Below are 26,719 nucleotides of genomic sequence, written 5' to 3'. Positions count from 1 at the left end.
TAGACCCCCAACCAAAGTGTTCTTCACTTGCAAGCGGGCATTAAATGAACAGTAACTCAACTATGCAGCTCTGTGTGCCCACTAGCTAGTTCCTATTTTTACATGTCATTGTGCTAAGATGGTTCAAACATCCTATTTTCAGTACTCCTCAATTCTTTATTTACTTTAGAGTTTCTCCTATCTATTTTACACATAATATGTGCTGAAAACAATAATAATGTGGCATTTCCTATACCTCACTATAAACACTGAACCTGATTCAGTCATCAAAAGCATCAACCTAAATGCTATGTAAATTACAAGTAGGTAGTGAGATGAGTCAGTTACACTAATGGGAGTGGACATCTGAGCAGCTGTTCAGTCAAGTGGTTTGAGGACTCAGGTCTCATCTTCCTGGAGTGGGGCCGGGGACTAGAAAGAGCCTTGCAGAACAGCTGTGATCCCAGATGAGGATTGGGATTCTCTAATGATACTGGTGACAGAAAGGAGGAGGTTTATGTCGTGAACAAAAAGGTACAGGGCTAGAACAGCCCTGAGGAGAAGCTCATAGCCTCAGTTGTTGGAAATGAAGCTAGAAAGATAGATTGTGACAAAATCTTAGAAGACTTTAAATCTCAACTGGAGGCTTGGCCTCTAAAAGTCCATGTCGTGTGTGTGTGTGTGTGTGTGTGTGTGTGTGTGTGTATCTGTGTATCTGTGTGTGCATCTCCATTTGTCCCTTTCTGGATTTGATCCCTGAGAGCACCATGGACAGTACAAGGGAAGTTCATAAACTGATGGAGCGGAAGTCAGAGCCCTCTTGTCCTCTTCCTCCTATAACTTCTCCCTCACTGGGAGTGTGGATCAAGGTTGTTTTGGGGATGCAGAAGGTAGGAGTACTGGCTTCTGTAATTGCTTCTCTTCTGAACATGGGTGTTGACAGGTCAGTCCATACCCCCATCCTATTTTTGTCTTTCCCTAGTGGACCAGAGCTCTGGAGATGTGAGGATCCAGGACACTTTGGTGAGGTTGTCTGCCCAGAGAAGTCAGGATGGAGTCATGGGATTTTAGGGTCGAAGAAAACTAGAAAGTCCATTTTAGGCATGTTCCTGGGGGCACACAACTATGGTAGTGTTGCTTGAGTTAGGTAGCTAGCTTGAAATTGCATAAGAATATTGTCTGAGAGAATGGTGTCAGAGTAGAGAAAAGGGACTAGAAAGTTGGATTAGGGCAGAGAGTAGCTACTGTTCTTGAAAAAAAAAAATTCTGTAGCTAAAATTAACTATTTTCCTCCATCCACCTGCTTCAGGGCCCATATATATATTTATATTTAGTGCCAGAGCCTGTGTAACCTCTAAGTCCCTATTGGTCTGAGCTTATAGCTCATGGTCACAAGTGGGAACATTGCAGGCTACACTTATTTCAGAACCAGTCTTTTTCAAGTGGCAGGGCAGGGTACCCCCAACCTTTTGGAGACTGGGGCTATCCCTACCGTCATTGCTTTATGGTGAGGACAAGGTCCTGGGAGGGCCCACAAGATGCCATTCCTTATGGAAGCGACCAGTGGTGGTGGAGAGAGGAGCCCTTTAGAGGTCTAGGCCCATCATGTGTATGGGTATCCAAGGATTCCCTAACTAGGGCCCCAGGTGATGATGTGGTGTGATATTGACTAAAAGGGCCTTTATTAAATGGCCACTCTCTTGCCCATATCCAACTTTTGTAGTCCTCTCCTCATCTGATGTTGTAAGATTTTTCTCTCAGTTGTTTAGGCATTGAATATCATTTGCTGAGCCCAGTCAGATTTAGGTTTTTGGGATCTGGATTCTTTGGGCCTTTCTGCTTATGCTGCCCAGCTAATTTGATCTAAGTCCAATCAATTAGAGAATTTATGATGCCTTCTTTAGGCTCTTCAACCAATATTGAGCACTTAGAATTTGAGTTATATAATTGCCCCCTGTTTATGGATACATGTACATCTGTACCCAGTACCCTAAACCCTAGCCTAATCTGGTATCTGTCATTTAGTTAAATGATGTGCCATCTAACGTGAATGTAGTTAGTCCTATGTGTTAGCAAAGGTCTCACCAGATTTGAAGAGTTGTGAGGGTGACTTCTCAGGTTCATTATCTCTGGTTACAGTCCACAGTAGAAATTAAGTAGCTCATGATGAGGGTTTATGCCTCAGTTTCTAAATCTGAAAAATGTGGCTAACAGTGTTGTTTACATCAGAGGCTGCTATGAGAATGAATGATGTGTGTCTTCCATTTGACACATAACCAGCACATGGGAGCCAGCATTTATTGAGTGGTTATTGTTTTTCCACTAAGTCTAAAACATGTGTTTGTTGCGTGGGAATGGATTGAGTTGGTTGTATCTAGAAGTGAGAATTCTTTCCTCCATGATTATCTCAAAAGTGCTTCAGATATTTGTTGAAATGAATGCATATCCTTGTACATAAGAAAAAGACAATTTGGGGGTCGGGCGGTGGCGCAGTGGGTTAAGCACATGGTGCAAAGCGCAAGAACCAGTGTAAGGATCCCGGTTCGAGCCCCCGCCTCCCCACCTGCAGGGGAGTCGCTTCACAGGCGGTGGAGCAGGTCTGCAGGTGTCTATCTTTCTCTCCTCCTCTCTGTCTTCCCCTCCTCTCTCCATTTCTCTCTGTCCTATCCAGCAACGAATGACATCAACAATGGCAATAATAATAACCACAACGTGGCTACAACAATAAGGGCAACAAAAGGGGGGGAAAATGGCCTCCAGGAGCAGTGGATTCATGGTGCAGGCACCGAGCCCAGTAATAACCCTGGAGGAAAAAAAAAAAGAAAAAGACAATTTTCTGTTTGGCCAGTTGTATCTAGTATTCTTAATTGTCATTGTTTTATATCCTAAGTTGTCTTGGGCACCTGACACTGATCTGGGGTATGATGACATTGTTCCTGTTTATGGATCATTCAGTAACAAGATCTAGATTGTTGTTCCTGAATACTAGAATGACAGTCCATCCTTAATTATTCATGCTTGATCATACCACTTCAGCATTTAAAAAAAAATTTTTTTAATTTATTCCCTTTTGTTGCTTTATTGTTGTAGTCATTGTTGGATAGGACAGAGAGAAATGGAGAGAGGAGGGGAAGACAGAGGGGGATAGAAAGATAGACACCTGCAGACCTGCTTCACCACTTGTGAAGCAACTCCCCTGCAAGTGGGGAGCCGGGGCCTCAAACCAGGATCCTTAAGCCGGTCCTTGTGCTTCGCGCCATGTGCGCTTAACCCACTGTGCTACTGCCCAACTCCCAACCACTTCAGCATTTTAACAGACTCTTTCCATCCTCCTCTCTGGCTGCCTGTCTTCAGATAATTCCTTAGTGAGAAAGAGATTTAAAAAAGCAGGTGATTTTATTAGCCTCTTTTTTTGGAAAGAACAATTGAGCATATAAAGACTTGAAATAATAGCAGATATGTGGCTCCCATCTGTATTCTTAATAATGTGCTTTTTATGTTTGATTTCATTTGATTGTTGTTATACTTCTGAAAGATAGTTTATCCCAAACTATCAAACTAAGGGCTTGATCAAACTGAAGCATGGAAGTCACATGCCCATAGATCAGTCAATAGGCAGCACATAACACAAGCAGGATTTTCAGCTCACGCAGCTGTGTTGCATTTCTTCCACTCCAGTGACTTCCAATTTGTTATGTGAAATGGGTAGAACATACGCAGAACCTTTGCAACCCAGGTGGTGACACGGTGGTAGAGCTTTTGACTTGCAGGCATGAGGTCCCAAGTTTGATCCCTAGTATGGCGTATGTCAAAGTACTGCTGACCTCTCTCACCACCCTCTCTGTCTCATGAAAGTAAGTAATATTTATATAGGGGTGAGGTGGGAGAGAATGTGTGACTACAAGCCTTATCCCTTCAAAACTGAAGAACTGTCAATAGGTAAGGGGTAATTTCTATATTCAAATCCAGACTGAGAAAGACAGCAGAGAATATAGGAAACTCTTGACTAACAAGTGAATCTATGGGATGAGGCAGCAAACTTGGGCTGGCTCAGTGTCACCTTCATGTAGAGTCAGCTCCTTGTCTGATTCAATGCCATTGACATCACGACATCACCACTGGGAAAGAGGGGGAGCACGGGCTACAGGATTTAGATTTGAACAGTGCAACCAGAACCTGCAGCCCTGCAGGGTAAACCAGTAGCTTCATTGTGGCAGGGGACAACATCTCTCTCAAAATGTTAAGTGGATTTGGTGAGAACACCCTATACTGATACACAATCTCATGATTTCAAAATTTAATTAAAACGAGTTAGGAGCCTTTAACTTCAAAGTTTGGTTTGGCATTGAGGCATCCAATGTTTTTAAAAAATTGGATTTAATTCACTGGTATAGAAATGAAAAGAAAGACCTGTTGTTTCAGGTTCATTCTCAACAAGATATAACTTTTTTTTTTTTTTCCTCTTCCAGGGTTATTGCTGGGCTCGGTGCCTGCACCATGAATCCACCACTCCTGGAGGCCATTTTTCCCCCCTTTTGTTGCCCTTGTTGTAGCTTCGTTGTGGTTATTATTATTGCCCTTGTTGACGCAATTCGTTGTTGGATAGGACAGAGAGAAATGGAGAGAGGAGGGGAAGACAGAGAAGGGGAGAGAAAGATAGACACCTGCAGACCTGCTTCACCGCCTGTGAAGCGACTCCCCTGCAGGTGGGGAGCCGGGGGCTCAAACCGGGATCCTTACGCCAGTTCCTGTGCTTTGCGCCACATGCGCTTAACCCACTGCGCCACCGCCCGACCCCCAAGATATAGCTTTTAAGAGAACAGATAAAGCATTGAGAACAGGGTAACTTAAAAACATGGTAACCTTTGGAGCCAGGCAGTGGTACACCAGGTTGAGGTGCTACTATATGCACAGACCCAATAAGTCCCAGGTCTCCACTTGCAAGGAAAAGCTTCATGAGTGCTGAAGCTGTGCCGCAGGTCTCTCTTTCACTCATATTTCCTCTTTCCTCCTCTCAATTTCTCTCTGTCCTATCATATTAAAAATAAATAAATAAATATTTTTAAAGTAATTTTCTAATCAATTCAGATTCCAAACTTTATTATGGATAATAGGGAAAGAATAGATAGGGAAAGAAACCGTGGTTACTTATTTCTTCAAGTGTTGAAATCACATGTGCTTCATTTCATTACTACACTAGTGGTACAACTCAGAGGACAAATCCCTGATCCAGGGCAGTGTGGTTCTGGATGGAGCCATGTCCTGTCTTCCCCAGTGCACCAGGCAGCATAAAACTTGTGACTCTTTTGAGACCTTACATTCCAATTATCAGAGTCGCTGTACAACTTAGAACTCAATTTAGAATTAACAGGACAGCTTGGAATGTACCTCAATAACTCAGCATGTGTTTAATGAGTATGCAACCCTGGGACTTAGCCCTGGTACCCTTCCCCCATATTAAAAAGTGGCATGACTAAAGAATTTACAGAACCATAGTTCCTAACCATGAATATGAATCAGAATACCTGGAAGACTAATTCAAACATAGATTGCTTGACCCTATTCCCCCCGCCAAAGTTTCTGATGCCCTAGATTTGAATGGTACCAAAAATGTACATTTCTTTTTAATAAAGATTTATTCTGGCACCAGGGCCTTGTGTGTGCATGATGCTACCACCACCAGGCCAACCTTTTCTTTCTTTTTTTACTTTAGAAAGAGTGAGGAAGAGACACCATAGCACTGCTCTACTGTCTGTGAAGCTTACCACATACAGTGAGGATCTCTTGTACTGGGTTTGAACCAGCGGCCTTGTGCTTTTTACCTCACAGTGCCCCACCCCACACCTAGTTATTGCCAGTGGCACTGGTCTGGGAGTACAGATGAAGCAAGTAGCAGGTTGAAGCAACACAGTACGGCACCAAGAGTCAGAAATCTTGCCAGTTACTGTGAACAGATCTTGGGAGTTCTGTAAACCTGTTTGATTGTTGAAAAGCCATGCACAAGACCCTGGATGAGAAAGTACCAGGATGACTTGGGTCCATGCCCACATATTCATAGCCTGTTCACTTTGACAAGATGAGGAAGGAGATCAAGAAAGGGAACTTAGTTCCAAAACACTATTTTTCTCATAAAGTATCTTGCAGCTTCTGTAAAGTTCTATAAGCCAAAACCTGAAGGACGTATCTCCCAGCATAACTAAGTAATTAAAATGCTCACTTAAGAGTAGATAGGCCTGGGGGTCGGGCAGTGGCACACTGGGCACGTAGTACAAAGGAAAAGGACCCGCACAAGGATCCTGGTTGGAGCCCCCAGTTCCCCACTTAAAGGGAAGTCACTTCACAAGCAGTAAAGTAGGTCTGCAGATGTTTCTTTCTCTTTCCCTCTCCATCTTCCCCTCCCCTCTCAATTTCTCTCTGTCCTATCCAAAAGGAAGGAAGGAAGAAAGAAAGAAAGGAAAAAAGGAAGGAAGAAAGAAAGAAAGAAAGTTAGTTTAAAAATAATGGCCACCAGGAGCAGTGAATTTGTAGTGCTAGGACTGAGCCCCAATAACAACCCTGGAGGCAAAAAAAAAAAAAAAAAGATAGGCCTGATGTGAACATTATAGTTCACCATACTGACTTTTCACCAAATTGCTGTTTGAAAATTTTGCTGTCCTTGGGGCCCTTAACATCTAAACTTTAAAAAAAAAAAAAGATGGGAGTTGGGCGGTAGCTCAGCGGATTAAGTGCAGGTGGTGCAAAGCGCAAGGACCAGCATAAGGATCCTGATTTGAGCCCCCAGCTCCCCACCTGCAGGGGAATCGCTTCACAGGTGGTTTCTTCTTCTAGCGTTTGCCCATCTTCCGTAGCCAGTCAACAGCGTCAGGTTGAGCCTGATGTAAAGTTTCGAGACCTCCTTTGAATCTGGAGAGGTGGCAGTCGTTGACTATGTGGGTCATAGTCTGTCTGGAGCCACAGGGGCAGTTCGGGTTGTCTCTGGCTCCCCAGCGATGGAACATAGCGGCGCACCGGCCATGGCCTGTTCGATAGCGATTGAGGAGGGCCCAATCATAACGTGCTAGGTCAAAGCCGGGTTGACGCTTGCAGGGGTCTGTGATGAGGTGTTTGTTCTTTACCTCAGCTGACTGCCAACTCTGTTTCCAAGAGTCTGGAACAGAGAAGTTCAGTGTAGGCGTAGGGGACCAGATTGGGTGATGAGACGTCAAGTGTTGGACAGGGTGGGCGAAGATATCCACGTATATTGGCAGGTCCGGTCGAGCGTAGATGTGGGAAATGAACTTAGATGATGCCGCTTCCCGACGAATATCTGGTGGGGCGATGTTGCTAAGAACTGGCAGCCATGGAACCGGGGTGGAACGGATGGTTCCAGAAATTATCCTCATGGAGTAATATAATTTGGAATCGACCAAGTGGGCATGGGGGCTACGGAACCATACTGGGGCACAGTATTCTGCAGTGGAATAGCATAATGCCAGGGATGATGATCGTAGTGTGGAAGCGCTTGCGCCCCATGAGGAGCTGGCCAGTCTTGCAATGATGTTATTCCTCACGTCCACCTTTCCTGCAGTTTTTATGAGATGTTCGTGAAATGACAGAGTGCGATCGAGAGTAACGCCAAGATAGACTGGCTGGGCTTCATGCCGGATTCTCGTATCGCCAAGCTGCACATTAAGCTCACGCGAGGCCGAGGCATGGTGTAGATGGAAAACAGATGATACCGTTTTTGCAGTGCTAGGGATTAGTCGCCATTTTTTACAGTAATCAGATATCAGAGACATGTCTTTCGTGAGTGTTTCCTCGAGGATGTCGAACTTGGATGCCTGAGTTGCACAGCAGATGTCATCGGCGTAGATGAACTTCCTTGAAGAAGTTCACAGGTGGTGAAGAAGGTCTACAGGTGTCTGTCTTCCTTTCCCCCTTTCTGTCTTCCCCTTCTCTCTCCATTTCTCTCTGTCCTGTCCAGTAATGACAACAATAGTAACTACAACAATAAAAGTAACAAGGGCAACAAAAGGGAATAAATAAATAGATATTTTTTTAAAGTCACTGGTGATTCACTGCTCTGTGCCACCTTTTTTTTTTTTTTGGGGTGGGGGTTGCTGCTGCACTACGGTTCTGAAACCGATCCTCCAGTGCAGCGAGGGCTCGTCTCAAGCCTGGGGGTTCTACACATGACAAAGCAGCAGACTATCTAGAGGAGCTATTTTTCTGGCCTACATCTAAACTCTTATAAAACATACTGCCATCAAATCAACAGAAAGACTGTTTGAAGCAGTGTGTGTGTGTGTGTGTGTGTGTGTGTGTGTGTGTTTCTAAAAACCATCTGTTCCAATGATAAAATGATATATCTCTTCCTCACCCCCTCTCCCTTTTCTTCTTCCTTCTCTACCTCTCCCTCACCTCTCAATTTCTGCTTCTATCCAAAATAAATAAAAATATTCAGGAAAAAAAGAAATGATAATATACTCTTGTACTGATTTAACATAGTAAGCAAAATAACAAATTTTACAATTTTAGCGATAACCCCTTCCTCTCCCCAGTGTTTTGTTAAATAAGATCTTTGAAAATGGACCCAGTACAATCTGAATGGAGGAGAGACAACAAAATTACATAAATTCTTTTTCAGAACTACCAATATGGACAGTCCTCTGCTTTGTAGGAAATTAGGTAACCTGTTATTAGCAGGTTAAGCACAGGATGTGGGTATTGGGCGCCCCCCAAAAAATGTGGACTTATTTCAGCCAGCACAAAACTTATGGAAGCAGGGTTCTAGACAGCCTCCTCTCCATGGGACTAATGCCAGAGAAATACTCAACTGACACACACTACCTTTGATTTCCAGATCCCAGTACTTGAACTTTATAAAAATGTGTTTGCTTGTTTCCCAGAAGCCCCTGTCCATTTCAGTAATCTTTGCTTTAGCTGTTTCCTTGAAAGCAGGAGCCCTGTGGCTGCATGTTAGGCTGCCTTTCATGAGTTGCTCTAGAAGTTATGTGTCTTGGAGATTTCTTTTCACCCTTTTATCATTTTATTGGGAGTCTGATGGTTCAGAGTATACCTGTTGACTTATGAGTACTCGTCTCCCATGATAGGTGTCTGCAAAACACTTTCACCCCTATCTTAGGCTCTTTTCTGTCATCATGTACCAGGACAATAAAGCTCCCCCTTTCTGGAGCTCCCTTTGGAGACATTAGAGGGCCTCTCTACAAAGACTTTTTCTAGCAACATTTAAAAATGATCTGGTCAGAGCTCTTCAGTACCTAGAATAGATGAGGCAGGTAAGCAGAAAGATATCCCAGAATGATGATATTTTTTATCTCTTGTGCTAGCAGCATTCCAATCAGAATTTATAAGATACTTTATATCTTATTGCATATTTTTCTAAATATTTATCATGGAAAGAGGAATGGGTTGCTAGGACTTCACCACTTTGGACAGACTCTTTCAGATAGAGGGAACAACACTTCCTCCAATGCAGTGAAGGCTGGGCTTAAACCTGGGTTAAGTACATGGCAAAGCTGGCCACTAGCCAAATGAGCTGTTTTGCTGATCCCATGGGGGCATTTGTTTTAGCTTTAAGACATGATGAATGTTATTAATTTTTCTTTTTCCTTAGTTTCTCTTTGAGGGTAGCATTATTAACACACTTGGTTTGGGGCTGGGGAGGGTTTGCTGCATCCAGTTAAGTGCACATAGTACTATGCGCAAGGACCCAAGTTCAAGCCCATGCTCCCCACTGCAGTGGGAATGCTTCACGAGTGGTGAAGCAGATCTGCAGGTGTGTGTGTGTGTGTGTGTGTGTGTCCTTATCTCCCTCTCTCAATTTCTCTCTGTCTCGTCAAATAAAACAAAAGAAAGGAAAAAAAGAAAGAAAGAGAGGGAGGGAGGAAGGGAGGGAGGGAGAAAGAAAAAATGGCCCCCAAGAGCATTAGATTCATAGTGCTGGCACCAAGCCCCAGCAATAACTTTGGAGGCAGAAATAAAATAAAATAAACTTGGCACCCTTAAGCCAATGTTATGATAGGAATACTTATTCAGACATGCTACCATATGCCCTTTCCTATTTAGACTAGCTAGCTCGCTCTCTCACTATCAGAAGGGTCAAGTTCCTGAAAGGAATTCTACATTTTATTTTAATTTTATGAATCCTGTGCCTCCCATATATACAATTTCACAATATAGCTTGCATTTTCTTTCTGATAGAGAAAGGGGAAAAAACATAGTGCTGGAGCTTCCTCCAGTGTGATAGCACCTCCCATATGGTGTCAGTGCTCAGACTGGGCCACATACATAGTCTCAGTCACACACCCTACCCAGCGGTCGGTCGGTCGGTTGGTCTCTCTCTCTCTCTCTCTCTGGCCCTAAAGGAACTTCTTCACTAAGCAATTTTTATATTTCGCCAATCAATGTGAAAAGCCTACCTGCTTTGTAATAGTCACAGTTAAAATGTTGTCATTTAAATTCAGTCCTTATTATCATGGCAGCTCTTGGTGTGTAAAGATCATTTTTCCATCCCTTGCAGAATGGGCAAGGGCCATATGTTCCTTTTAAAACTGATTAAAGTGTTTCATTGTTCCCCCTTTTATCTGCATTTTCTCAAGGCTATCCTGGAAGACCAAACAGTGCTGCTAGTCATAAAGTTGACTTGCTCTGGTCCACTGGGACTGGGAGGATTTAGCACACACAGAGCCAGATGTGAGGTTAGCCTCCCCCTGCTTGCATTTTCCCATTAGGCTGGTCATTTCTCTAGAAGCCAGGTGGTTGCAGCTAACTCCTGGACCTGCAGAAACTCCTTTCAGAGGAGCAGTTGCTTCCCCAAGCAGGATCCGTGGACAGTCAGCATCCTTGATCCATTTTCTGCAGAAAGACGAATTGACTGAATGAATCCAACCCCCCCCCCCCCATCTAGTCCTGGATGTGCAGAATTAAAATAGCAGGGCAGAAATAACTTCCCACCTCCATCCCCTCCCCCAGTGTTTTCTAGGTGAACATTAGGAAGGCAGCTCTACTAAAGTCAAGGGCTTCACAGTTCACCATTTCTTTTACGTTTGAAACAGAGAAATTTATTTCATATTTATTGGATTGAAAAAAATGTCTCCTGACTTTTCCAACAGCCCAATATTTTAACCACAACACTATTGGGCTCTGGCTTATGGTATTGAACCTGGGGCTGCAGAGCCTCAAGCATTAAAGTCTTTCTGCATAGCCGTACTATCTTCTGTGCCTTGAAAGAGGTTTGATTACAGAAATTCACTTTTCTGTACCCCAAATATAAATGTTCCTCTTCTGAGTTTATGGCACTTCATAAATAACCCATAGCCAAGATAACATTGTGACTTGTCCCCCCCCACCCCCCACCCCAACATTGCAATCCTGTAGCATCAGAACAAAGGGTGTGTGTGTGTGTGAGTGAGAGAGAACTGGAGATACTTGTTTATTGGAAGGAAGAAAACACATTAAACGGAGAAGCAGGTCTCTTCCTTTCCTGCTGGCGTTGCTTTGTGGCTGCAAGAGTGAGCCCACGGGAGGCTGCAGGAGGGCGGCCTGTGGAAGATGCTGAAGCAGTGAATGGAGGGGCCAGCGAAGTGGGGGAGGGGCTGCCTCAGCCGGGAGGTGGCGATGCAGCTGGGAACTTGGAGCTCTCGCTAAACATAAGGAATGATTTTCCCTCATCAACAGTAAGTGCCATTTCAGTCATCAGCTCTGAATCTGGCCAGGGCAGACTCTGGCTCTATGTGTCTTGCTCTCTCTCAGTTTGGTGACAATAGAATGACGGATGATCTGGTAGCCGCTGAGCGTGTGCTCAGCCATCCATCGGGGGATGGGTTCTTTCCCAGTGTCAGCATGTGTGTGGTGTCTGCAGTCAGCCTTTGACAAGCAGGGGAGAGGCAGTGATTATGCTGTGTGGAAAATGGAAGTCCTCTAGCAACATCGACGCTTCAGTAGGGGATTAGCTCAAATGTGTTGTAATGATCATGACCTCCCCCCACCCCCAGTCAGGGCTTCAAGATCTTGAAGTAACTGGCTATTTTGCTATAAAGATGTTTAGTTACTTTAAAAAGATGCAATTGTACGCAACTCTGGAGTGTCTTTGACAAATGACAGCTGTCCACTGGTTTGAGTTATCTGTTAATTTCAGCACAAATTGTAGATAGACTATTTCAAGATTTTTTTTTTTAGTGTGTGTGTTTTCTTTGATTCTATGCTGACATAGGGACTTTTTTTCCTGTTAATGCTGATATAGATTCTTAACTAGTCCTTTTAGCATGTAAAGAGTAGGACTGAAATGCAAATTACTCCATATTGTTCCTTAAAGTCTCCATCTTACGTTGTAAGACTTAGGTTCTTAAGCTTAATGTATAGAATGATACCTAATTGTTTGCTTTTTGGTTTTGGTTTTGGTTTTAGAGGAAGATCAGAGTTCATAAGTATTATATTCTGATCTGTTTTCACTAGCTAAACAAAAAAGCAACACACTCACCTTGATTACTTCTGCATTTCTCCCCACAGTCCCTGCAAAAGAACTTCTGGTTTGTGGCTATTCCGAGACAAGGTTCTCAATTTGTCTGGTTTCATATAAAATTGTTTTTATTTCTGTGCAGGTCTTCTAGTAGTCTGTGCAAGTGAAAAACTTGCTCTTAAGAAATTTGTTTTTCCAGTTCTCAGAATTGGAATCCAGATCCAAAAGTCATGCTTATTTTTTTCTGGCGAAATAGGATTTGTTGAAATACATGTGGAGAGCACCTGGGTTAAGCATGGTCAAGGGCACCTGTGAGCAACTATGTAAACAAACTGCCTCAGTGGTTGGTGTAATGCAGTATTGAGGCTGCTCCCTATGCCAGTGGTCCGGTTTCTGAATAGGCTTCCTTGTTTCCCCAAATGAAATTTCTCCAGGATCAATTTTAATGAGACTGAACCTGGAGGTTAGTTGCATTAGGTTGGCAAATCACACATGCTTCCTGTCCTAGGAATGGTGATAGTGTCTATACAGAGAATGGACTGGCTATAAATTCAATAACACATTTGATGTTTCCTAGCATTTGTAACATGATTATCTAAGAAACAACATTTATTTCACTAGTCATTTCTGGCTAGTATGCTACCAATATCAATCAGAGGTTGGGAAGTAACTAGCAAGTTGAATCTTGCTTTTGTAGGATGAATGTGCTGTAGCTTCTTGAACCTGATCTTTCTCTCCTTCCCTCAAGAGGGAATGAGGAGATAGAGAGCAAAAGAGAGACCATATATATTAGTTCACCATTTGTGAAGCTTTCCCTGTGCAGATGGGGATCAAAGCCTTGAAACTGAGTTCTTGTGCATTGTAATGTATATGCTCTGAGGGGTGTGCTACTCCCTGCGCCCCCCACTTCCCTTCCATTCCCTCTTTTTAATGTGGAGTTGAGGACTGAACCCAAGGCCTTGCACATGCATGACACCATTGAGCAGCCTCCATGGCCCAGTTTTTTCCCCTTCTATGTTGAGAGAGAGAGAAGAGAGGGGGGAGGAAGAGAGAAAGAGAGAGACCGAGACCATATTATCTCTCATAGAGTTCCTTTGGCACTGTCCTTGGTGCCTCTATGTGGTGCCAGGGTTTAAACCCAGAGGCTCATGCCCTGGGTAAGGTGTGTCCTTTAATCACTGACCCCTACCCTTCCTCTTTAATTTCACCCTAAATATATGTGAGATTTGTTTGCTTATTTGTCAGTATTTTACTTGCCCAGTATGGAAACAAGGTTTAGCAGTATACATGCCTTGCAGTGCGGTGATGGATTATTTATTGCAAAATGGCTCCGAGGTTCTCTAGCCTTTAGCTCATTTCTATAAAACCAGCATGGCTACATCTTTTATGACTAAAACACATTCGAAGGTATGAATTAACATCATGTACTCAAGGAAAATACATTTATCAGGCAGGGGAGATAGAATAATGGTGATACATTATGAAGCTCTGAGGTCCCAGGCTCAATCCCCTGCACCACCGTAAGCCGGATCTGAACAGTATCTGGTTAAAAAAAAAAAAAAAAGACATTTATTTGGGCTGGGTAGTGTCACACCCAGTAAAAGAGCATACATTGCCAAGTATGAGGATCTGGGTTCAAGCCCCTGGCCCCCACTTGAAAGGGGAAAGCTCCATGAGTGGTAAAGCAGTGCTGCAGCTCCATCTCTCTGTATCTAACTGCCTCCCTTACTCTTTCCCTCTCTCCCTCTCTGTTCCCCTTTAGCTTCACCCTCTGTCACAGCAAAAGGGGGAATGGCCACCAGGTATGGTAGGGGTGGTAGAGTTATCGTGCAGGTACTGAGCCCCACAATAACCCCGATGGAAAACAAAATATTTTTATTGAGTGCCTACACTGTTATAATGTCCAAGTTAGATCTAAATTCATTCCTGAGCTCTTTTGGAATAATATCTATATTTCAATTAACTTTGAGTCCTCAGGCTTCACAGGACTTAAAAACAAAGCAAATGGTTGTGTGTTTATTGGAAGCAAATCATAGGTGGGTGAATGAGGACACCCTAAGTGCCAAATGTAGTACCTAGTGGGTGCATGCCTGTTTGCCTGAAATGTGAGTCTAGACTTTGGGCCATGTTTTCTGAGAGCGACGAGCCTGTCTTTTACCTAATATTAGTTCACGTGCACCTTGGCATATACAAGTTTGTCCAAATCATCACAAGGAAGGTACTTAAGAACAGCAGCTCTGGACCAGACTGGCAAGGTTAGAATCCTACTTCTGCCATTGAATGGCCATGTGACTGGGGAAAGTTGTTTAGTCTCTATGCCTCTGTTAGCTCATGACATGGGGATGCTAACAGTAGGATCTGCAGCACTGCTTTGAGAATTAAGTTGCTGACATTTGTAAAAGCACACTAGACCTGGTGCATGTAGATGTCAGCTTGCTCTATAAATGCTAACCATCTGTATTTTATTTTAATTTTTTATATCTTTATTGGGAGACTAATGGTTTACAGTTGACAGTAAAATACATGACAGTTTGTACATGTATAACATTTCCCAGTTTTCCACATAACAGCCCCCCCCCCCCACTAGGTCCTCTTCTGCCATCATGTTTCAGGACCTGAACCTTCTCCACCAGAGTCTTTTACTTTGGTGCAATATGTTCCATCTTTGTAATGATCAAGCTTGTGAGTTACAAAGTATATCCAATATAGAAATATAAAAGGAATGGATACTTATTATAGCCCATTATTTTAATCCCCACTTCCCTTTGGCCTATCTGGCGTGCTATTGGGCACCAGTGGTACGGAGTACCATCACCTGCAGAAGCCAAGTAAATCCTGCCTCTGCCTTCTCCATACTCCCCACAGTTACCCCTGGTTACGGCAACCTCACCCTGGGTATCCACATTTGCTGCATGTCTGTTTTCACACCTGGCTTATTTTATAGCTTTCTGTTCCCCTTCATTTACAGTAGTGATTTCTAACCCTCCACTCTTTAAAACAGAAAGGATGTGATTCTTTGGATGGACCAGGCTTAGATGCTGGATGAAGCAGCACAGGGAGGGTTCTGTGAGACCCCAAGCCTGAGCTCCCCTTCCACCTGTGGGATGCTCACTGTTGAGTGGATTCTCTAGCCAGAGCCTTCCTGAAGTGGACCTTGTGTACACACTGCACACAAGGCTTCTTGTCCCATGGAGCTTAGAGTTCCCAGCTATGGTGGCATTATCTGAAATGTCCTTTCTAGCTCCTTGGCAGTGAAGGTGACAAGACATTCAGGAGAGAAGAATATACTTCTGTAGCCATGGGAACAAAGGAGGGATCTAGGTTATAGGCCTGGTTTGGGATCCAGTTACTGCCTTTTTAATAAGTCATCATATGGCTTTGAAGGGAACATTTCTTTGTGTTATTTGCAACAAGAATGCAATTTAGAAAGCATGCCTTCTTGAAAAGCATCATGGCCATGGTTTTTTGTTTGTTTTGATTTCATCTATGTTGGGCACTATGCCAAATGCCTTCAACATCCCCTGCCATCCAATGAAGGAAGATACTGCTGCTGACACAATTTTTCAGAGTCAGGACTCAAACCCACATCCTGGTCACAACAGCTATGCATTCTCTTTAGAGAGACTTTACTGCCTCTTTCCAAGCTTGCCTACCTCACAGGACTGTTGAGAATAAGATATTTATGGGCACGAAGTGCAAGGACTAGCATAAGGATCCCGGTTTGATGTGGTCCGGGAGGTGGCGCAGTGGTAAAACTTTGGACTCTCAAGCATGAGGTCCCGAGTTCGATCCCCGGCAGCACATGGCCAGAGTGATGTCTGGTTCTTTCTCTCTCCTCCTATCTTTCTCATAAATAAATACAATCTTTAAATAAATAAATAAATAAAAATTTAAAAAAGATCCTGGTTTGAGACCCAGCTCCCCACCTACAGGGGGGTTGCTTCATGGGCAGTGAAACAGGTCTGCAAGTATCTGTCTTTCTCTCCCCCTCTCTGTCTCCTCTCCTCTCTCTGTCCTATCCAACAACAGCAACAGCAGTGACAACAGTAATAATAATAACAACAACAAGGGTAAGAACAAGGGCAACAATATGGGAAAAATGGCCTCCAGGAGCAGTGGATTCGTAGTGCAGGCACTGAGCCCCAGCAATAACCCTGGAGGCAAAAAAAAAGAATAAGCTATTTGTAAAAGGACTATGTGAGGTCCAGCACTGTATAAATGAGATGCTATTATAGCATTATATGGTCCTAGTTCATAGTAGTAACTAGTGTTAAGCTGAGCACTTACTATATACTAAAGGTTTTACATGCATTTTCTTGTTTCATCCTCAAAACCACATGCAAGATGGGCACTTTTGTAGATAACAAGGAAATAAGAAGACAGGAGGTTAAGACTCCTCTCAGGGTCCACAGGGCAGAGGTGATGCAGTAGGGCTTAGACCCAGGTTTGTTGGAATCCATAGCTCTGGCCAAAATGTCACCCAGATGCTACTACTACCTCCCTGAAGTTTGAGAAACACCCCATCACTGCCACCCAAAGCCTAGTAGATATAAAGGGACAGAGGTAAAGGAAAGCTTCCCCAAATTATAAAGCTAGCTGGCAATCGAGCTGGTGCTAAAAGTCAGTCCCCAGAATAGTTCATTTGGTCCATTGTAGGATGCCAAAGTAATTCTCTCTCTCTCTCTCTCTGTTTCTCTCTCTCTCTCTCTCCCTTCCCCTCCCCCCCCCTCACACACACACACAGGCGGGGGGGGGGGGTGTGTGCACTCTGTGGTTTCCTAAAATAATAGTATGCAGTAGAAGTACTCAGACACATTTATTCATTTAAGAAATATTTATTGACACCTGCCCACCAGCCAGTGTGGGAGGAGCTGTGCACAAGTAGGCAGTCTGGTTGGCGCAGGCTCTGTTGTGGTGGGAGCTTTGCGGAGGAGGGATGCCAACATGGGACAGCAGGAAGGCCCATGAATTGCAGGAATATGTGGGAAAGGGGCCCTGGTTCATTGCTGAGCAATGAGAGAAGCTCCAGGAATAGGCAACGTGGACTGCTTTGCCAAGAGCAAAGGAGCAAACTGAATGGGTCGGGTTAACCTGGTAAGTCATTTAGAGGGAGAGTATGGAAGAGCGTTGAGCGAAGATTAGACCTGCCATCCAGAATGGATACTTTTGCTGCAGGTTAGAAAGCAGGCAGGAGAGCGAAATGGGTGGCAGGGAGGGCAGTGTGATTCTTTTGAATTAGCATTGTCCTAGTTTCTCTTTCGTTAGTGTGGACTCAGTTCTAACATAGACATTGAAATAACATGGTTTCTATTATAACTGTCTCCAACTGTCTCCGAGATCGGGTAGCCAGAGCAAAGCAAGCCTCGCCTGCTCTTACTTTAGAACTTTCTTGGAAGCAATTTATAGAAGCATTTTTTCCCAGGCTTTATATAAAGTTTGTTTTCCCTCAGCAGATGTAGCAATTCTACATGGCTGTATGTATGTTGATGAGCTCGCCAAGTATACCAATGCCATGTGAGTTAGTTCAAATCAGCTTCATGCCAAGGCAGTGAATTTTTGACTCAGGTGGAGATTTTGATGCAAACTGTGTTTGCATATCATCATTAGCACTGCCTGACAACCCCATAATATGCGCATCCTATAGCACCCTCAGACTGGATAGGGTGGGACCTGGGAATACCTTCAGTGCTTGTTTTGGAGAACTCCTATGAGAGTGGACCAGGTATCTTTAAAACCTGTAAGGAGAACCAGCGACTTCTGCAGTTGGGGTGTTCTCCGCATTGGAACTGGACAGAAGTCAGGAGTAGTATATTTTAACCTATGAAGAAAGAAGTGGCATCTCCTCTCTCCTCTGAAATCCCAGAAAGATGGACCAGGTCTCAGGGGATCCCACCCTAAGGATGATAGCAAATCACTTTTGTGTCACTGAATCCTTAACTTTGGGAAGTTCTGTGAGCACCCCTGTCTGGTGACCTGGGCACTCTCCGTAAAATCAGTAACCAATGTAAGGTCACTTGTTAACCTCTGCCACCCTTGTTGGTGCGTTCTTCTCACCACTAAATGTTGAGCTTTTATCTTCCTCCTCATTTTTTCCCTGTACATGTGTTTAGGGTGAAGAAGCTGAAGGAGACCTTTGCTTTTATTCAGCAGTTAGACAAGAACATGAGCAACCTTCGCACCTGGTTGGCTCAGATTGAGTCTGAACTCTCGAAGCCGGTTGTCTATGATGTCTGTGATGATCAGGAGATCCAGAAGAGGCTCGCTGAACAGCAGGTGGGGAAATGAGGCCTGAACTTTGTAATGTGTGTGCTTAACCAGGTGTGGGGCCACTGCCTGGCCCCTCGGCCTGAGCTTTGTAAGAGAGTATACAGTCTTCTGCTCATTCAACCTCGCCTGGATTATCTGTGTGATTTATGCTGTTCACATTACGTATCATCAGTTTGCCTTTTCTAGAGACCAGCCGCCTGTCAGTGTTCCTGTATATGTGAGGCATCTGTCTTTTGAGCATCCACCCCATCACCAACATTCCCATAGTGCCTCATGAGATGCTTTGAATAGTGTCTAAGATGCAGGCCTTAACTTTAAAGTGAATGAAGTGCTTTTGGGGGAAGGGGAGGGGAGCAGCAGTAATTTGATTTTAGCTTTGCTTTGTTTAACTTAGGGAAGGCAGCAGTGAAGAATATAACTGGAAGATTAATTTTTTTAAAATTTCTTTATTGGGGAATTGTTTTACATTCGACAGCAAAATACAATAGTTTGTACATGCATAACATTTCACAGTTTTCTATATAACAATACAATCCCCACAAGATCCTCTGTCATCCTTTTTGGAGCTGTACTTCCCCCTCCCCCCAGAGTCTTACTTTGGTGCGATATGCCAATTCCACTTCAGGTTCTACTTGTGTTTACTTTTCTGATCTTGTTTTTCAACTTCTGCCTGAGAGTGAGATCATCCCATATTCATCCTTCTATTTCTGACTTATTTCACTTAACATGAATTTTTCAAGGTCCATCCAAGATCAGCTGAAAATGGTGAATTCACCATTTTTTATAGCTGAGTAGTATTCCATTGTATATATATATATATACCACAGCTTGCTCAGCCAGTTATCTGTTGTTGGACACCTGGGTTACTTCCAGGTTTTGGCTATTACAAATTGTGCTGCTAAGAACATACGTGTACACAAATCTTTTTGGACCGGTGTGTTGGGTTCCTTAGGATATATCCCCAGGAGGGGAATTGCAAGGTCATAGGGTAGGTCCATTTCTAGCCTTCTGAGAGTTCTCCAGACTTCTCCACAGAGGTTAGACCAATTTACATTCCCATCAGCAGTGCAGGAGGGTTCCTTTGACCCCACAACCTCTCCAGCATTTGCTGCTGTTACCTTTTCTGATGTATGACATTCTCACAGGAGTGAAGTGGTATCTCATTGTTGCCTTTATTTGCATTTCTCTGATAATCAAAGACCTGGAGCATTTTTTCATGTGTTCCTCAGCCTTTTGGATCTCTTCTGTGGTGAATATTTTGTCTATGTCCTCTCCCCATTTTTGGATGGGGTTATTTGTTTTCTTGTTGTTGAGTTTGGCAAGCTCTTTATATATTTTGGTTATTAAACTCTTGTCTGATATATGGCATGTAAATATCTTCTCCCATTCTGTGAGGGGTCTCTGGGTTTGGGTAGTGGGTTTTTTTTTTTGTTGTGAAGAAGCTTTTTAATTTGATGTAGTCCCATAGGTTTATGCTTGCCTTAGTCTCTTTTGTAATTGGATTCATTTCATTGAAGATGTCTTTAAAATTTATGCGGGGGAGTCAGGCTGTAGCGCAGCGAGTTAAGTGCAGGTGGCGCAAAGCACAAGGACCGGCATAAGGATCCCAGTTCGAACCCTGGCTCCCCACCTGCAGGGGAGTTGCTTCACAGGCGGTGAAGCAGGTCTGCAGGTGTCTATCTTTCTCTCCTCCTCTCTGTCTTCCCCTCCTCTCTCCATTTCTCTCTGTCCTATCCAACAATGACAACAACAATAATAACTACAACAATAAAACAACAAGGGAAACAAAAGGGAATAAAATAAATATTATAAAAAAAATTTATGCGGAAAAGAGTTCTGCCAATATTTTTCTCTAAGTATCTGATAGTTTGTGGTCTAATATCCAAGTCCTTGATCCACTTGGAATTTACTTTTGTATTTGGTGAAATGTAATGGTTCAGTTTCATTCTTCTGCATGTCTCAACCCATTTTTTCCAACACCATTTGTTGAAGAAACTCTGCTTTACCCATTTAATAGTCTGGGCACCTTTGTCAAAGATTAGTTGTCCATAGGTGTGGGGGCTTACTTCTGGGCTCTCAGTTCTATTCCACTGGTCATTGTGTCTATTCATGTTCCGGTACCAAGCAGTTTTGATGACAATGGCCCTATAATACAATTTGAGATCTGGGACTGTGATGTCTCCAGTTCTGTTCTTTCTTCTCAAGATGGTTGCATGGTTGCAAAATAAATCTTCTCTCGGTGCTGAAAGTGTCATGTTTAATCTTAGACATATTTTCCTTCTCTCTCTTTCTTTCTCCCCCCCTTCTCCCTCTCCCTCTTTTTCCTATTTTATTCAGTAGATCAGAGTTAAATTGAGAAGGGAAGTAGAGATAGTGGAAGAGAGAAAGATAGACACCTGCAGCCCTGCTTCACCACTCATGAAGCCTCCCTCACCTGCAGGTGGAGAGTGGGGTTTCAAACCTAGGTCCTTGCATATGAAATACCATTATGTGCACTTAACCAGGTGTGTCACTGTCTATATATATATAATTTCATTTCCTATGGCCATACAGTTTCTCTTGTGAGCATTCTTTTTCCTAAACCAGGGTACTGCATGCATCTTGGTCACCATCAGAGAAAAGAATTCCAGAGATTTCCCCACCTCCTTGTTGAGCTAAGCCTTGAGTGGACCCCAACAGTTGGAGGTGGTTTCTCTGCTCCTGAATTCTCTCCCAGGACCCAAAGCTCTGTGTAGCTCCCAGGAGGCTACAGACTATACTGCACCCATGATCTGATGTGGAGACTGAGGGAGCTATTAGACATTTAGAAATTGACTGAGCTTGGAGTATTGCACCAAAGTAAAAAAAAAAAACTTGGGGGGGGGGAGGGTAGATTCTCAGCTCCACTATAGGGGGTAGGTGTAGGGACACAGACCTTTGGTGGCAAGAATGGTGTTAATATACACTCCTATTAACTTATGATCTTATAAATCACTATTTAATCAATATGAGAGAGGAAAATAATAATAAAACTTTTAGATCCCACCAATCAGTTTTGGGGTATCCCCACTCACTCACATAGTCAGTTCAGTACATTCTCATCTGCACCAGCATTTAAGCTCTTTGTCAGGTGCTACAGCATAGTGATCGCCCCAAAATGAGAGGGATTGGGGTCATGTTGCTGATTCCCAGGTGGGAATGCACCCAGGACTATGCCCCCTGGGCTGGGAGATGGGAGGGCACTGGAGACCTTTAGCGCTGCCCCTGCCACCAACACCACCACGTCAAGATGCTTCTCTTCTCGTGTAGGACCTGCAGCGAGACATTGAACAGCACAGTGCTGGCGTGGAGTCTGTGTTTAACATCTGCGATGTGCTTCTGCATGACTCTGATGCCTGTGCCAATGAGACTGAGTGTGACTCCATCCAGCAGACCACCCGAAGCCTGGACAGGCGCTGGAGGAATATTTGTGCCATGTCCATGGAGCGACGGATGAAGTAAGAACTGAGCGGCCCCTAAATTCTTTCAGGGTGGCCAGCCCAACTCAGTGCAGCCTTCTGAGCTAAATGACAATAACCACTCTGCTCACTTCACTTTGTGGCTATTAGCAGGGAAGCACAGGTGATGTGACTGGTGATTATTAGAGAACTTCTTTGAGAAAAATATCACTGGGACAGTGTCCTTTCCCAAATCTCCCATGTCCCAGGCTATAAGCATAGCTGGCCACTGTCCTTCTGATGTATCCAACTATAAATTCATGAGGAAAGTCCTGACTCCTGTTTAACCTCTGAAGCAGGAGCTCTGAGGTACTTGGTGCTCCCAGAAGCATGGTGTCCTGACCAAAAGGAATGACCCTGGTTATTTCTTGCAGGGGGTGGCAGAATCTCCCCTCCCCCAGCCCCAACTATACCATGACCAGGGAGGCTGGGAAAGGGACCATTCAGAGAGAAGCAGCTGGAAGCTCACGGTGGAAGTGGGTTTCTAGCAGTAAGCTGCTTGTCTTCTGTCAGAATTGAGGAGACCTGGCGCCTGTGGCAGAAGTTCTTAGATGACTACTCCCGTTTTGAGGACTGGCTCAAATCAGCTGAGAGGACGGCAGCTTACCCGAATTCCTCAGAGGTGTTGTACACAAGTGCCAAAGAAGAGCTGAAGAGGTTTGAGGTAAAGTCCCTCTCCATTCCAATGCCCCTGATAACCAGGCTTGCAGAGATGCAGGCTTAGCTAGTTAAAGGCATCCCCTGAGAGGCAGGCAGTCATTCCCCCCACCTCAGGCCGTAGCCACCCAGTCCAAAAGCTGCCACCAGCCACTAAAACAGCTGTGCAAGGCATGGCAGATGTTTGCCATCTCTGTGCTGTGACCTTGCCAGTCAGGACAGGTGAGATCAGCCTTTTTTTTTTTTTAATTTTTATTTATAAAAAGGAAACACTGACAAAAAACATAGGATAAGAGGGGTACAACTCTACACAATTCCCACCACCAGAACTCTATATCCCATCCCCTCCCTTGAAAGCTTTCCTATTCTTTAACCCTCTGAGATTATGGAACCAGGCTCATTATGGGGTGCAGAAGGTGCTTCTGTAATTGCTTCCCTGTTGAACATGGGCGTTGACAGGTTGGTCCATACTCCCAGCCTGTCTCTTTCTTTCCCTAGTGGGGTGGGACTCTGGAGAAGCATAGCTCCAGGACACATTGGTGGGGTTGTCTGTCCAGGGAAGTCTGGTTGGCATCATGCTAGCATCTGGAACCTGGTGGCTAAAAAAAGAGTTAACATATAAAGCCAAACAAATTGTTGACTAATCATGAACCTAAAGGCTGGAATATTGCAGATGAAGATTTGTGGGTCTCCATTTCGTAGATAGCTAGTAGGCTTATTTTAATTATATTCCAAAGGGTCCATGACTATACTTTTTTTCTTTTCTTTCTGAGCCTGACACCTGATATGCAGGTGGACCGAAGTTATTGTCTGGGGAGATGTCATGGCTGGAAAAAGGGCTAGAAAGCTGGATCAGGGAAGAGAGTAGCTCCCAAATATGGGAAAGGTGTATAAATATTGTTGACTGTAGAGGTCAGCCTTCTGACACTCCACCAGGTGGTGGAGTCCAGAAGGGGTGTCCTGACCCTGCCTGCTTGGCACTGATGGCTCTCCCTTGGGACGCAGGCCTTTCAGCGGCAGATCCACGAGCGGCTCACGCAGTTGGAGCTCATCAACAAGCAGTACCGACGCCTGGCCCGTGAAAACCGCACTGACACGGCCAGCCGACTGAAGCAGATGGTGCACGAGGGCAACCAGCGCTGGGACAACCTCCAGAGGCGGGTCACGGCCATCCTGCGAAGGCTCAGGGTAACTAACCTTCTCAGCATCCCCTTGGCTCTTTGTAGATTTTTCTGGCGGACGGGATATGTCAGGCATGTCACAAAGCCGAGAGTCAATTTCCTGTGGGGTCTGTGCTACCTTAACATTCTCCCAAACACAGCCTTCCCTTTTGTCTAAGCCCAAAGCTGCCAGCATTCATTTTTTAAAAAGATGTATTTGCCAAAGAACAGTCCTTAGGTGGAGCTTATGTGATTAGAGTCACCAGACACCTCTGTTTTCAGACCCTGTAACCCCCTGTGCACATCAGCTCACAGGTAGCTCAGAGCCTGACTGCTGCTGTCACTGAGTGTGGCAAAGGTGCCCATGAACTCTGGCATGAGACCCCCTTTGCCTATTCTGCATATCTTCTTGGTTCTTACAGTGAGGGAAATGGACTACACCCTGTCTTCATTGTCACAGTGGGGTGGGGGTGGAAGGCAGTAGAAACACGTTACAACATTGAGGGATCTGAGTTCAAGCCCCTGGTCCCCACTTGCAAGGGGAAAGCTTCCTAAGCAGTGAAGTAGTACTGCAGTTGTCTCTCTCCCCTTTTCCCTCCTTCCTCCAAATTTCTCTCTTTCTATTCAATAAATAAGTTAAGTAAATTGACAGAACTGGTGTAAATAGTGGCTACAGAAATTAATTTATGTATTCACCTATCACTGGGGCTTTGCCACAGTGGACTTTTTTTAGATAGAGGGATAGACACTGCAGCACTGAAGTTTCCCCCAGTGGTGGGGGCCAGGCTCAAACCTGGGTCACATGCAGAGCAGAGCAGGCACTTTCTCAGGTGAGCTGTCATACTGACCCTGCAGGAAATTGATTAGGGAGGTAATGATTTACAATCCAGTTGTCACATGGGTACCATTCCTTTTGTTTTTATAATAGGTATCTGCACACCACTCCCACCACTAACCCAGGCCCTTCTTTACCATCATGCACTGGGGCCCTGATGCCCTCAAACAACAGGCTACATCTAGTCTAAGCTTCACCTTTCCTTCCTTGTTTTTTGTTTTTTTTTTTTTTCGTGTGTGTGTGTGTGTGTGTGTGTGTGTGTGTGTGTGTGTGTGTAATTTCTTACTGGATAGAGACAGAAATTGAGAGAGAAAGGAGAATAGAGGGAGACACAAAAGAGAGACACAGAGATACCTGCAACAATGCTTCACCACTTGTGAAGCTTTCTCCCTATAGGTGGGGACTAGAGGCTTGAACCTGGGTCCTTGTGTATTGTAACATAGGCACTCCAACCAGATGTGCTTCTCCCTCATTGTTTCATAAATCCCCAAGAAATCATTTAAATCCCTGCTTCTGTTCTAAGGGCACAATGCTCTTAAAATAAAGGTAGAAAGATGAAACTATAGGCAGTATTTTCCTTCTTTTTAGCTCTCTCAGGACACAATTGATTAGCTTTTCAAACTACTTCCTTACATTGACTTCCTTTTTCTTTTTTAACTGTGAAATTTTTTAATAGTATATTTATTTATTTATTTATTAGAAAGATAGGAGAAGACAGGGAGAGAGAACCAGACATCACTCTGGTGCATGTCAGTGATTGAACTTGGGACCTCACACTTGAGAGTCCAGTGCTTTATCCACTGAGCCATCTCCCAGACCACTATTAACTTCTTTATTCCCTGATGATTTGACTGTTACCAGTCTAACCCTTCATCTGGCACCAAATGCTATATTTTTCTAAAAATCAGCTGCCCACATCTGAAGTGGTAGCAGGAGAGGCATGCTTAATTGGAGGTGTAAATCTCCTATGGGTCCTCTTTCATTAATGATACACACTCAGAATTACGTCAGTGCAGTACTTTTCCAGGCTGAAACTGCTCAATCCCTTTTGTCTAAGCCAAAACTTCGCTTGCCATATAACAGTAAAAACAGGTGAGGAGCCTGGCATGAATCTTCATGGAGCCACTTAAAGAACAGGTCTACATTTTGCTAGGAGTGTACATAAATACCATTCCCACCACCAAAAGACTGTGACCCATCCCTCCCACCCACATGAGTTCACTATTATTTCTGTAACTATCTATACATATTTATATATGTTTGCCCATTATTTTTCTATGTTCCTACCGCCCCTTCCTTTCTAAGTCATACCTACACCTATTGCTACTTTCAAATGTCCTTCCTTTTTTTTTTTTTTTTCTTCTCTCTCTGGGTCCTGATGGAATTAGAGCTCAGAGCCCTCTGGGAATTTAAACTAGAATTCTTTATGGGGTGCAGAATGTGGGAATTCTGGCTTCTGTAATTGCATCTCCACTGGATATGGACATTGGAAGGCTGATCCATACTCCCAGCCTGTTTCTATCTTTCCCTAGTCGGGTAGGGGGTCTAGAATTGTGAGGTTCCAGGACACATTGGTGAGGTTGTCTGCCCAGGGAAGTCAGAATGGAATCAGTAGCACCTGCAACTTGGTGGCAGGGTTCCTTGTAGTCTTCAAAAGGATTTAAAATAGCAGTAGATAATTATTATTATTATAATCAAGTCTTTGGGGACTTGTTTTTCTTTGAAAATTCAATGGTTAGGGTCCACTTGATCTCACTATGCTTTATGCCCTTTAGGGTTATCTACTAATCACCGTATCTTAGATACTGACAGAGCCAAATGTTTTTTTTTTTATTTTTTAATCTATCTGGCCTAAGGTTGTAGGTAATAAACACACACATACATA

The 26,719-nt window shown here is 44.0% G+C and overlaps 1 protein-coding gene across 13 annotated transcripts in view; it reads left to right on the top strand.

Moving 5' to 3' along the window:
* The window catches only part of SYNE2 (spectrin repeat containing nuclear envelope protein 2), a 429,917-nt gene that overhangs the window by 384,855 nt on the left and 18,343 nt on the right, over positions 1-26,719 (top strand). For 12 of the 13 annotated variants that reach the window (XM_060174850.1, XM_060174845.1, XM_060174844.1 and 9 more), the window contains 4 exons: positions 18,550-18,712; positions 21,995-22,182; positions 22,696-22,846; positions 23,845-24,027. In XM_060174850.1, coding sequence (XP_060030833.1) covers positions 18,550-18,712; positions 21,995-22,182; positions 22,696-22,846; positions 23,845-24,027 — 685 coding nt within the window. Of the gene's footprint in view, positions 1-11,424; positions 11,658-18,549; positions 18,713-21,994; positions 22,183-22,695; positions 22,847-23,844; positions 24,028-26,719 lie in introns of those variants that run through there. The other variant, XM_060174851.1, reaches the window with a different exon arrangement.

This window comes from Erinaceus europaeus, chromosome 16 (assembly GCF_950295315.1).
Source record: "Erinaceus europaeus chromosome 16, mEriEur2.1, whole genome shotgun sequence".
NCBI classification, from domain to species: Eukaryota; Metazoa; Chordata; class Mammalia; order Eulipotyphla; family Erinaceidae; genus Erinaceus; species Erinaceus europaeus.
This window is presented reverse-complemented; position numbering and strand designations above follow the sequence as displayed.